This window comes from Lissotriton helveticus, chromosome 5_1 (assembly GCF_964261635.1).
Source record: "Lissotriton helveticus chromosome 5_1, aLisHel1.1, whole genome shotgun sequence".
In the NCBI taxonomy this organism is placed as follows: Eukaryota; Metazoa; Chordata; class Amphibia; order Caudata; family Salamandridae; genus Lissotriton; species Lissotriton helveticus.
The window spans coordinates 1,819,863,113-1,819,876,380 of record NC_136065.1 but is presented as its reverse complement, the minus strand read 5'-3'; the positions used below and the strand labels follow the sequence as shown (position 1 = coordinate 1,819,876,380).

General features: G+C 43.5%; 1 protein-coding gene across 5 annotated transcripts in view; it reads left to right on the top strand.

Moving 5' to 3' along the window:
- Positions 1-13,268, top strand: part of GRN (granulin precursor) — a 1,937,406-nt gene that overhangs the window by 1,387,404 nt on the left and 536,734 nt on the right. For all 5 annotated transcript variants that reach the window (XM_078645176.1, XM_078645173.1, XM_078645175.1 and 2 more), the window contains one exon: positions 1,248-1,484. In XM_078645176.1, the coding sequence (XP_078501302.1) occupies positions 1,248-1,484 (237 nt within the window). The remainder of the gene's footprint in view (positions 1-1,247; positions 1,485-13,268) is intronic.

Sequence of the window (13,268 nt, the reverse complement as noted above, 5' to 3'; positions counted from 1 at the left end):
AGGGCATTACTAATCTTTCCTCCATCTCCTTTCATATTGCCCCAGTGAGACTTGAATCTTGTTCTTACTTATCTCATGTGTACTCCCTGTGATATCCTTCATTCATGTTCTCTGAGGCTCCTCACTTTGAAAACTGCCTTCCTTGTTGCCTTTACTTTTGCTTGTAGGGTGAGCTTCAAGCTTTTTCTACCATGCCCCCTTTCTTCTATGTGCATCCGGACAAAGTGGTGCTTAGAACAAGGCTCTTGTTCCTTCCAAAATTGCTTACACCTTTTCACATTGGTCAAACTATTACTTTGCCCACCTTTTTCTCACCTCTGCACCCTTCCAAGGAGGAAGAGAGACTCCACCGTCTGGACCGCAAACGTGCGCTGTCCTTCTACCTTGACCACACCAAAGATTTCCGTGTGGATGATCAACTCTTCTTTGGCTACGTAGGTGCCAAGAAGCTTTGGGCTGTTCAAAAGCGTACCATCTCTAGATGGGTTGTCCTTTGCATCAAAATCTGTTACGTTTTGGCGAAAAAGGAACCTCCAGTGGGGCTGCGGGCTCACTCCACTAGAGCTATGGCAGCCACCACTGCACTGGCACGTGGAGTTACACTCCTTGACATCTGTCAGGCAGCTACGTGGACATCCTTGCACACGTTAACCAAACATTACTTCCTTGACAGTCAAGTCCGGATGGACAGCTATTTTGCCCGTTCGGTCCTCCAGGACTTCCTGGTGTGAACTTGGTTCACAGACCCTCCTCCGGGGTTGGGATTGTTGAGGTATATAGTCTAAGGTAAGGAATCTATAACTTGGGTGTGTTTTTCAGATGAACAAGTTACTTACCTTCGGTAACGATGTATCTGTAAGAGACATAGGTTGCTTATAGATTCTATCCCACCCCACCCATCCTCCCCACTCTGTGAACTGACTTCTAGGGATAGGGACTTACAGGGCTCTAGTTGTGGTGTGCCAGTGTCTCGCATGGCTCTGTGCTTCTGGCATGTGAAGGCGTATCAGAACTGACGTCAGCCGCAGGGGCGGTGTCTGAGTAGGCACTGCAATATCATCCCAGTGACCACGACACGGACGCAGAGACGACCAACGCCACTTCCCAACGCGCAGGGGTACTATTGAGAAATTTTTTTTTCTTCAAGTGTATAATAAGCCTCCCTTAAGAAATCATTTCCTTCCCTATATATGCTTGTGGTTTGATTGTAGTCTGCACTATTCTTTACTTGGTTGGTTCTCTTCCAGGCCATATGCTGTTCGGATCATGTTCATTGCTGTCCGCATGGATACACCTGTGATGTGGCACAAGGATCCTGCATTCAAGGAAATGATTCAGTACCCTTCTTAACGACTATCCCGAGTATCTCAAAGGAGGGGCCACACAAGAGCGTGGTACCTTGTGATGACACATTCGGCTGTCCAGATGGCAATACCTGTTGCAGAACAGCGTCTGGGGAGTGGGGATGCTGCCCTACTGAAAAGGTGAGCGTCCTGTGTGATTAAGTCCAACTGTAGAATTTGCAAATCAGAATTTTTGCTGTACCATTTCTATTTAAGGCTTGCTGTGGTAAAAGCGCACTTTTCCTCTGCCTGTTTCTGCAAAGGCACACTTTCTGATTCTGCCTCGAATAAATGGAGAATTCTTTCAATTGTATCTGTGCTCATGGAGCAGAAATGCTTACAGGATGTACCCACCAGAAGGGGGAAAAATACTGTGTAATGGTATATGAATACTGAAGATCATATCGCCCTGCTTCAGACATGGCCTACTTGAACTTGCTAATGGGGTGCCACTTCTTGTGAAATGTGTGAAAATAATATGCATATCTACTTGCAAATGCCTAGGGAGAGCGATCTTGGCTAGCTTTTTGGTCTTTTAAATGTACTTCAGTCTTTTTGATGAAGGGCTAGTTCCTTTTGGGAAAGTAGTGGTTCATGCTGTGCAGTATTATACTGACAGATCTTACATGTTTTAATACCCCCTGCCCTCTACGCTCTCTATATATTCGTGAGATATGGATCTTTATTATGGAGAAAGATGGAGGAATAGATTGAGAAAGGTGTAATATAGCATTGAATAATTTAAGTGAATGGGGAAATGAGACGAAATCAAACTTACCTGCCAGACGCCGCCACCGCCAGGAGTCATTGCAAGGCAGCCAGGCACCTAGAAGCACGCCGCCACCGCCAAGAGTCACTTTGCAGCAGACTACACGCGCCGCCGCTCCGGGACCACAATTCCCGGCAGCCTACGCGGCGGCTCGCCTTGTGACACCGTGAGGGCGCCAGGAGGCGCACATAAGCGCCACAGGAACCGGCGGAGCGGGGGAGCCGAAATCAAACTTACCTGCCAGACGCCGCCACCGCCAGGAGTCATTGCAAGGCAGCCAGGCACCTAGAAGCACGCCGCCACCGCCAAGAGTCACTTTGCAGCAGACTACACGCGCCGCCGCTCCGGGACCACAATTCCCGGCAGCCTACGCGGCGGCGCGCCTTGTAACACCGTGAGGGCGCCAGGAGGCGCACATAAGCGCCACAGGAACCCGCTTCGCGGGACGCCCGGGGCAAAGCCCGGGCAAAGGGCGGGCCCTCTACGGCCCTCATCGGCAGGAGGAGGCAGGGGCAGGGCTAGAAACGCTGCAGGAAATATTACCTCAAGTAAGACTTATGGTTTTAAGATTCTCCTACTTGATATTATAATCGTAGAAAAGTGTGTTTGTGTGTATATTGTAAACATGTCTACAAAATCTAAGGAAGCCCCGCAAAACACTCTTGACAATTACCTTGTCCAAACTGTTAAAAAAATTAATACGCAGAGGAGAAATTCTTTGGGGTTGAGCCAATCCCCAGACCTACGATGTCTGTCCCCCTCTGCATCTATTCTGATTGACACCATTCTGCAGGAAGCTCATCATGAGGGCATAACTAGTGGCCCTATTTCTCAAGGAACAAGTGGCACACCTGCTAACGTAGTCCCGGCCTCTGAGGTTCCCAATGTAGAGGCTGAGAGTGACATTGACATTGACTCCGATCAGGAGAAACAGACTCGTGTCTCATCTGACGAGCAGACACCCAAAGGGCGTGCCACCAGGCCAAGACGATTATGTACCAAAAACCCACCTAAGCAGGGTGGACCACGACCGGGGATAAGAAGGAAGAGGGCTATTACCCCAAAGCCCCAAAGCAAGTGAACACTGTGGAGGACAAACTAAATCTTACATCTGAGGAGGCTTTTTTTGGAAGAATCGCTGATTTTCTTGAGTTAAAAATCAACGCTATTATTAAACCCCTAATATCAAAAATTGACAAACTGCAAGCGGAGATTAAGAAACTGGGTGGACTCCATACTACGGTTGCAGGTGGGGTAGAAAATATAACTATGTTAGTCACAAACTTGAGTAATAACACAGGGGGAAATGTTGTCAGAGAGGCTGTAAGTGATGGCGCAGGGATCCAGTTGCCAGAAGAGAACTCACCGCCTCATCCACCAACATCGACTGTTAACAGCGAGGGTTCTCTATTAGTCAACATTCCAACAGATAGAACCCCTTCTGTCAGCATCCCCCCAGTAAATGCTCACTCAACGGACCCCCTACAATTTATAGTTGAAGCCACACCAGTGGTTTTAGTTTTAGCGAACGTCCCTCCTCTTGAAGGGGGAACAGCGGAAAGCTCCACTTCTCTTACAAGCAAGGCCTTACACTGGTTAACCAGTAACATGCGGCTAGCTCCAGGGGGAAAGTACCATCTGGCAAGCGTAATCAAGTCAGCAACTAGGGTCCCCTGGTTGGGAAACCGGCCGAAAAGGTTTAAAGGGGACTGTGTGGCAGTGAGCTATTCAAATCAAGACGCCCTTCCCAACATTCTTGCTAACTTATTCCCTCCCCAACGCAGACAGGGTACTGTTGTTCCCTTAACCTTAAAGTTTTTTTATGGTGAACAGCAGAATGTTACCCACCCAAGGACTCCTGCACCAGGGTGGGACAGAAATTGGGATTCAAACCTCAGATGGGGGCAGGACACAAGGTATAACGTAGCAACCCATCATTCCCATTTAGCACAGCACAATCCTTTTGTAGAACCCCTTCAACTGTTTAATCGCTATGCCCCATTATCCTTCATGGACCAAAACGATTGAGTCTCTCCCAGACAAGACAGTAATGGTGAGGGTCTTCCGTTTGCTTCCAGATCACTAGATCGGAACTCTACAGGCATTAGGGTCTGCAGAATCATGAGCTGGAATGTCGCTGGCCTCAGAGCCAAATACAATGATAAGAACTGGCTGGAGATAATTAGATCCAACGACATTCTTGCTTTTCAAGAAACCTGGGAAACGTCAGACAGACTTGCTCTGGACGGCTTTTCCCATTTCACTGTACCGGCAGTTCCTAGTAAAACAGTAAGGGCGAAGGGGGGCTTGGCTATATACATCTCCCTAGATATTCAAGGGAAGCCAAGACAGATTAAAACTAATTCAATAAATATCTTAGCGGTTGAACTAACTACACCAAATTCACAGCCCAGATTATTTGTTAATTTTTATAATTCTCCTGCCAGTCAAATCCCGAACGAGCATTTGGTAACTTTAGAGGAATTCCTGTCTACCCACAGTGAGAATAGTGTCCATGGGTTTGAGGTGATCCTTATGGGTGATTATAACATCCATCCATGCCATGTGGATTGCCATGTGGAACACGAGGATTTTTCCCCCTATTCCTCTACACCGCATTTTGAACACTCATCACGTGGAGAGGCTTTGGAATCGCTCCTAGCAACTTTTAATCTTTATAAATCACATAGCTGCCACGTAGGCTCGAGGTTACCAACATACGTGGGTAACAACACAGGCACAATTGTAGATTATATTTTTTTATCTTCTAGTATTCTGCCTGAAGTGTTCAATTATAAGGTAGAAACTTCAGTTTTTAGCGATCATAATCCCGTAATTTTAGAGATTGTTTCACAGGGAGTTTTGGGAAAGAGGGTGATTGAAGCTTTATGTGTGACAGATCTAGTCCTGAGAGATCAGAATCGCAGACTGAAATGGGATCAAGTAACCCCAATCACCTTTTTACAGGATACCCTGGCTAAAGTTGAGGGGGAGGTTGCAATTTGCTTGGATAATAATAACTCTGCTACTACCATGATAGAGGCTTTCAATGTTATCTGCCGTCAGGTCAATTTAGACCTTACCGTAAAGAAAAAGCCTAATATGCTCAGGGGCCCCAAATGGTTTGACTCCAATTGTTACAAGGCTCACTCAATTCTCCTGAAAGCTCTAAAAAATAAACCAAGAGATAAAGAGCAGATAGCATAACTGTATTGTTTCCTCAGTGATGCTATCAGGACGAGGAAATCTGAGATTAAAAAGGAGGCCTGGAATGACTTACTGTCGCCTGATATACAGAGAGATAGCGCTAGATTTTGGGCAATAATAAACCATCCATACTTCGTGGGACTAGAGAATCAGAGAGCAGACTGCATCATACCTGACTAACAGTGGGTCACACATTTCAGTAACATTTATAGCTGTCCTGATATCACTTCAGGCTGTGAAATGCAATTCACACAAGCAGTAACTACCATCTCTCCTTTTAGCTTAGAGGAGGTAAATAAAGCAATTAATGACACACTCTATAAAAAGGCACCGGGGCCCGACGGGGTTCCCGCAGATTTCTTTAAGAGTGCCCCTGAACTAAGTGCCAAAATTCTCACAAATATTTTTAACGCTACAAGGGATGTTATCTTTCCAATTAGTTGGGCAAAGTCCACGATAATACCGATCTTTAAAAAAGGACAGAGAACAGACCCGGCCTGTTATAGGCCAATCTCTCTCATTGATTCCAGTGTCAAAATCCTGGGAAGAGTCCTTTTAGGAAGACTGACTCAGCTTTTAGAAGGAAAGGGTGTCCTATCAAATGCACAATATGGTTTTAGAGCCAAAAGAGGAACTTTAGATCAGTGCCTAAACCTAGAACTGATCATAAATAAATACGCAATTGCCAAGGGGGGCTCTCTGTACATGGCCTTTATGGACCTCTCCTCAGCTTTTGACCTCGTCAACAGGGCTAAGATGTGGGGGTCCTTCTGACCATGGGCATGGACGCTCCTTTGGTCGGGTACCTGGCCGAGTTACATAGGGATCTTATGACCTCGGTCAGAGTGACCAGGGAAGGGAGATGCACTTGCCACTTCAAGTCAGAGAGGGGGGTTAGGCAAGGGTGTATCCTTGCCCCCCTCCTCTTTACTCTTTATATAAACGTTCTTGAGGTAGTCCTGGCAGCTTCCCACTCCGACATTCCGCGTGCAGGTGAGACAAAGATACCTGTCCTCCTGTACGCGGACGACGCAGTCCTCTTGGCACGCTCCGGAGTGGCACTAAATAAACTCCTTTCATCCTTTGGGGATTTCATGTCCTCGTTGGACATGAAAACCAACACAGATAAATCTCATGTAATGATTGCAGGAGCTGCAGGCAGGAAAAGAAAGTCGAAAACATTTTTTTGTGCTGGGAAAGAGGTCATGAGAGTTCCATCTTTTCCATACTTAGGGGTGACCTTTGATGAAAAGGGCACGTGGGGCCCCCAGCATTCCGTCAAAAGCAACGCTGTGGCAAGAGCGGCCGCTGGGTTGCTTGGCTTTGCAAAAAAACTTGGAGCCCACCCCATGGAAAGCATTATAAAGGTCTATAAAGCTAAATGTTTGTCGGTTGCCCAATACGGTTCTGTTATATGGGGGTACACTAATCATGATAAAATCCAGAAAGTAGAAAATACATTTCTGAGAACCCTGCTTTCTGTCCCTCAATCGACTTCCACCTATATAATACATACAGAGCTTGGATTGGGCTATATAACCGACATTTTAAAACTAGCCCCAGTTATTGGATGGTTGAAAATTTGGCTCAATCAGGAGCTAACATTAAATCATATCATCTTAAAAGATTGTTTAGCCCTGGATAGAGCCCATAACATTCCGTGGGTAAAATACGTTCATATGCAGCTAATTTTAGCCGGCCGACCTGAACTTTTCTCATCTCCACAATTGATAAAGCAGGAAGATTTAAAAACAGTAAAAAATACCCTGACAAATTTTTATGTTTTGGAGAGGGAAGCCACAGAGCTAAATAAACCCATGGTTAGGAAACACTGTATGTTGACATCTGTCCCAGGAATGGAACCATACCTTTTCCTGGTAACTAAACCATACCATCGTTTCCTTCTAACGAGATTTCGTTTTGATCTGATCCACTTCATTCTGGGCAATTTTAAAATATGGAATAGACCCGATAATGCTGAACCATGTGATTGTGATCACTTTTCCACCCAGGATACGATTCATTTTATCATGTTCTGCGGCCATTACACTGAGATCAGAAAAAAATACCTGCTTCCTATTTTGTGCAATTCGGGTTTTACTCAGGTAAAACCAGCCTTGATGTTCCTGCAACTCCTTCCTAATGTAAAAGTAGCTTTTCGTGTTGCTAGTTTTTTAGTTGCAGGAGCACGCATAAACAAGCACCGTACAAGAACTAGGCATCTTATTCCTGAATATTGGTTACCTTTTTATACCTTACTGATTTTAATATTCTTAACATTTTTGCATAACTTATTTTGTACATTGTGATTTTAGAGTTTTAAACATTGACTGTACTAATTTGTGTTCTGATGAAATGTTATGTATTAATGCTAGTTCTTTTATGATTTTTAATAATCGAATAAAGATAATTGACTTACTGACTGAGTGAAAACTACTACAAAACACCGACCTCTCTTACCTTGATGCCACTTTCTCATCCTCTCACCATTTTGCCACCATGATCAAAGCTTAAGGCTAGTACATATACTCAGATATGGGTAAAACTGACCTGTGAGCTTCCTCCTTGCTTTCACATCCTGTTCTTTGGATTTTACTCTATTGCGAGTGGCAAGGATGCTCCTTGCATTCTACCCAACACCTCTTTAACACCCCAGTAAGAGGGCTGTGGAATATATTTAAATATTCAACACTGTTCTAACAAACTATCACATCAAATGGCATTGATGTACTTGGCACAAATCAGGAAACAAGTTGGAGACCACCATAAACCATAACTATTAACCTTATAAACAAAAGTAATGTTTTAGCTAGGGTATTGTCAAAGGAGGTTGGGCCTACCCAGATTTCTACTGAATCACTTGCAGTTGAGAATAGTGTCCATGGGTTTGAGGTGATCCTTATGGGTGATTATAACATCCATCCATGCCATGTGGATTGCCATGTGGAACACGAGGATTTTTCCCCCTATTCCTCTACACCGCATTTTGAACACTCATCACGTGGAGAGGCTTTGGAATCGCTCCTAGCAACTTTTAATCTTTATAAATCACATAGCTGCCACGTAGGCTCGAGGTTACCAACATACGTGGGTAACAACACAGGCACAATTGTAGATTATATTTTTTTATCTTCTAGTATTCTGCCTGAAGTGTTCAATTATAAGGTAGAAACTTCAGTTTTTAGCGATCATAATCCCGTAATTTTAGAGATTGTTTCACAGGGAGTTTTGGGAAAGAGGGTGATTGAAGCTTTATGTGTGACAGATCTAGTCCTGAGAGATCAGAATCGCAGACTGAAATGGGATCAAGTAACCCCAATCACCTTTTTACAGGATACCCTGGCTAAAGTTGAGGGGGAGGTTGCAATTTGCTTGGATAATAATAACTCTGCTACTACCATGATAGAGGCTTTCAATGTTATCTGCCGTCAGGTCAATTTAGACCTTACCGTAAAGAAAAAGCCTAATATGCTCAGGGGCCCCAAATGGTTTGACTCCAATTGTTACAAGGCTCACTCAATTCTCCTGAAAGCTCTAAAAAATAAACCAAGAGATAAAGAGCAGATAGCATAACTGTATTGTTTCCTCAGTGATGCTATCAGGACGAGGAAATCTGAGATTAAAAAGGAGGCCTGGAATGACTTACTGTCGCCTGATATACAGAGAGATAGCGCTAGATTTTGGGCAATAATAAACCATCCATACTTCGTGGGACTAGAGAATCAGAGAGCAGACTGCATCATACCTGACTAACAGTGGGTCACACATTTCAGTAACATTTATAGCTGTCCTGATATCACTTCAGGCTGTGAAATGCAATTCACACAAGCAGTAACTACCATCTCTCCTTTTAGCTTAGAGGAGGTAAATAAAGCAATTAATGACACACTCTATAAAAAGGCACCGGGGCCCGACGGGGTTCCCGCAGATTTCTTTAAGAGTGCCCCTGAACTAAGTGCCAAAATTCTCACAAATATTTTTAACGCTACAAGGGATGTTATCTTTCCAATTAGTTGGGCAAAGTCCACGATAATACCGATCTTTAAAAAAGGACAGAGAACAGACCCGGCCTGTTATAGGCCAATCTCTCTCATTGATTCCAGTGTCAAAATCCTGGGAAGAGTCCTTTTAGGAAGACTGACTCAGCTTTTAGAAGGAAAGGGTGTCCTATCAAATGCACAATATGGTTTTAGAGCCAAAAGAGGAACTTTAGATCAGTGCCTAAACCTAGAACTGATCATAAATAAATACGCAATTGCCAAGGGGGGCTCTCTGTACATGGCCTTTATGGACCTCTCCTCAGCTTTGGACCTCGTCAACAGGGCTAAGCTGTGGGGGGTCCTTCTGACCATGGGCATGGACGCTCCTTTGGTCGGGTACCTGGCCGAGTTACATAGGGATCTTATGACCTCGGTCAGAGTGACCAGGGAAGGGAGATGCACTTGCCACTTCAAGTCAGAGAGGGGGGTTAGGCAAGGGTGTATCCTTGCCCCCCTCCTCTTTACTCTTTATATAAACGTTCTTGAGGTAGTCCTGGCAGCTTCCCACTCCGACATTCCGCGTGCAGGTGAGACAAAGATACCTGTCCTCCTGTACGCGGACGACGCAGTCCTCTTGGCACGCTCCGGAGTGGCACTAAATAAACTCCTTTCATCCTTTGGGGATTTCATGTCCTCGTTGGACATGAAAACCAACACAGATAAATCTCATGTAATGATTGCAGGAGCTGCAGGCAGGAAAAGAAAGTCGAAAACATTTTTTTGTGCTGGGAAAGAGGTCATGAGAGTTCCATCTTTTCCATACTTAGGGGTGACCTTTGATGAAAAGGGCACGTGGGGCCCCCAGCATTCCGTCAAAAGCAACGCTGTGGCAAGAGCGGCCGCTGGGTTGCTTGGCTTTGCAAAAAAACTTGGAGCCCACCCCATGGAAAGCATTATAAAGGTCTATAAAGCTAAATGTTTGTCGGTTGCCCAATACGGTTCTGTTATATGGGGGTACACTAATCATGATAAAATCCAGAAAGTAGAAAATACATTTCTGAGAACCCTGCTTTCTGTCCCTCAATCGACTTCCACCTATATAATACATACAGAGCTTGGATTGGGCTATATAACCGACATTTTAAAACTAGCCCCAGTTATTGGATGGTTGAAAATTTGGCTCAATCAGGAGCTAACATTAAATCATATCATCTTAAAAGATTGTTTAGCCCTGGATAGAGCCCATAACATTCCGTGGGTAAAATACGTTCATATGCAGCTAATTTTAGCCGGCCGACCTGAACTTTTCTCATCTCCACAATTGATAAAGCAGGAAGATTTAAAAACAGTAAAAAATACCCTGACAAATTTTTATGTTTTGGAGAGGGAAGCCACAGAGCTAAATAAACCCATGGTTAGGAAACACTGTATGTTGACATCTGTCCCAGGAATGGAACCATACCTTTTCCTGGTAACTAAACCATACCATCGTTTCCTTCTAACGAGATTTCGTTTTGATCTGATCCACTTCATTCTGGGCAATTTTAAAATATGGAATAGACCCGATAATGCTGAACCATGTGATTGTGATCACTTTTCCACCCAGGATACGATTCATTTTATCATGTTCTGCGGCCATTACACTGAGATCAGAAAAAAATACCTGCTTCCTATTTTGTGCAATTCGGGTTTTACTCAGGTAAAACCAGCCTTGATGTTCCTGCAACTCCTTCCTAATGTAAAAGTAGCTTTTCGTGTTGCTAGTTTTTTAGTTGCAGGAGCACGCATAAACAAGCACCGTACAAGAACTAGGCATCTTATTCCTGAATATTGGTTACCTTTTTATACCTTACTGATTTTAATATTCTTAACATTTTTGCATAACTTATTTTGTACATTGTGATTTTAGAGTTTTAAACATTGACTGTACTAATTTGTGTTCTGATGAAATGTTATGTATTAATGCTAGTTCTTTTATGATTTTTAATAATCGAATAAAGATAATTGACTTACTGACTGAGTGAAAACTACTACAAAACACCGACCTCTCTTACCTTGATGCCACTTTCTCATCCTCTCACCATTTTGCCACCATGATCAAAGCTTAAGGCTAGTACATATACTCAGATATGGGTAAAACTGACCTGTGAGCTTCCTCCTTGCTTTCACATCCTGTTCTTTGGATTTTACTCTATTGCGAGTGGCAAGGATGCTCCTTGCATTCTACCCAACACCTCTTTAACACCCCAGTAAGAGGGCTGTGGAATATATTTAAATATTCAACACTGTTCTAACAAACTATCACATCAAATGGCATTGATGTACTTGGCACAAATCAGGAAACAAGTTGGAGACCACCATAAACCATAACTATTAACCTTATAAACAAAAGTAATGTTTTAGCTAGGGTATTGTCAAAGGAGGTTGGGCCTACCCAGATTTCTACTGAATCACTTGCAGTTCAACCCAAACACTCCAGTTCGCCTTACTGTGGGAGTGCAAAAATTTGGAAATGCTTAATCATTTCTTCACACCCTTTATTGCCTATGTGATTAGGCTAGGATATCTTTAAAATTCTATTTCATGTTCCCCCATTCCTTCATGGACATGCCCAGTAATGTCTCAACAAGTATCCGAAGACAAAGTGTAATCTTTCTGGAGAATTTTTGAAAGGACATGTTTTCTGCGGTCTCTTGACTGGCTGTCAAGATGCTACCTTCCTTTTGTCTCCTAAGGATTTACAGAATGTTTATATATTTAGTTTTGCAATCTCTCCTACCTCTTAGTTTTTGTATAGCTCTCATTTGTTTTGAAATCACTCAGTAGCTCACATCTGCTCATCTCCTGTGACGGAAGGTGTCCTGATACCTGTACGTCTCTAGTGCCATGTACTATGCAAATCAGTGAAAAGCTAGTATTCTGAAACCAGAATGCACATGGGTGAAGGTTCCATGCCGATATGCACTTACTTCTCAGGCAGGCAAGGGATGTTCAGGATTGTAAGGCCATTAATGTTGTACAACTGATTTTAACGTGAGGGAAGGTCAGCCACTCTTACGGTTTTCTGATATGACCATGAATTGAAACCGATGTGAAGTGAAAGAGGCTGCTCAAATGGATGGCTCTCTGCTGTCATATAGCTACTATATATCTTTATAATGCGTTAAGTTAGCATAGGCACATTACATGTTTGAACGCCATTTTTCCTTTTGCTGCTTCTGCACACGACACTTAATTGTTGATTTAGCTTTCAACCTAGTAGTTCGTTGTGGTTTACATGAGAATAATATGTTATTACTCTGATATCAGCTTTGCTTAATAAACTGTCTGTACAGAGAGTGCTGAAGCTTCAGGAACAACAAGATACTGAATTGTTATGAGGTCTGATCTTCGCGCCTTCATAGACATAACATAAGTGCAGCTTCTGCCAACTTTGAGCTTTAGGCGGGTTTTATATTGCTTTGCTTGAAGCACACAAACACACTTGATGCTGTTCGCATGCAGAGAGAGCTGGTGTATGCTGATGTGATCTCTTCATTCTAGGATCCTGAGGTATGGGCCCGCCCTAATTAAAACTAGGGCTCCCGGTTTTATGGTATTTATTTTTTTGCCATTTCCGTCTGTATTTATCCATATTTATTTTTTGGGCATTTTTTCTGTTTTTATCCACATTTATTTTTGCCGCAAGCAAAAGACGCTGCTACAGCTAGTATTTTTCCGCATTTATTTAAATTGACAATGCACACCAGCGCCCGGTTGTTATTGGTCAACACAATACATTCATCTGAAAACTTTCCGATTGTAGTACAAGCACATGTGCATTTCAAGAGACTTTGCGGACATTGAGGCTCTTTCTGGTTTGTTAATGAAATGAAGACCACCCCATAATAAGTTAATCAGAAACACGTCTAACTACTCGGTCAAACAATGATTGTGGGATACCTCAGCACGGTGTATTTTCTGCGTTTG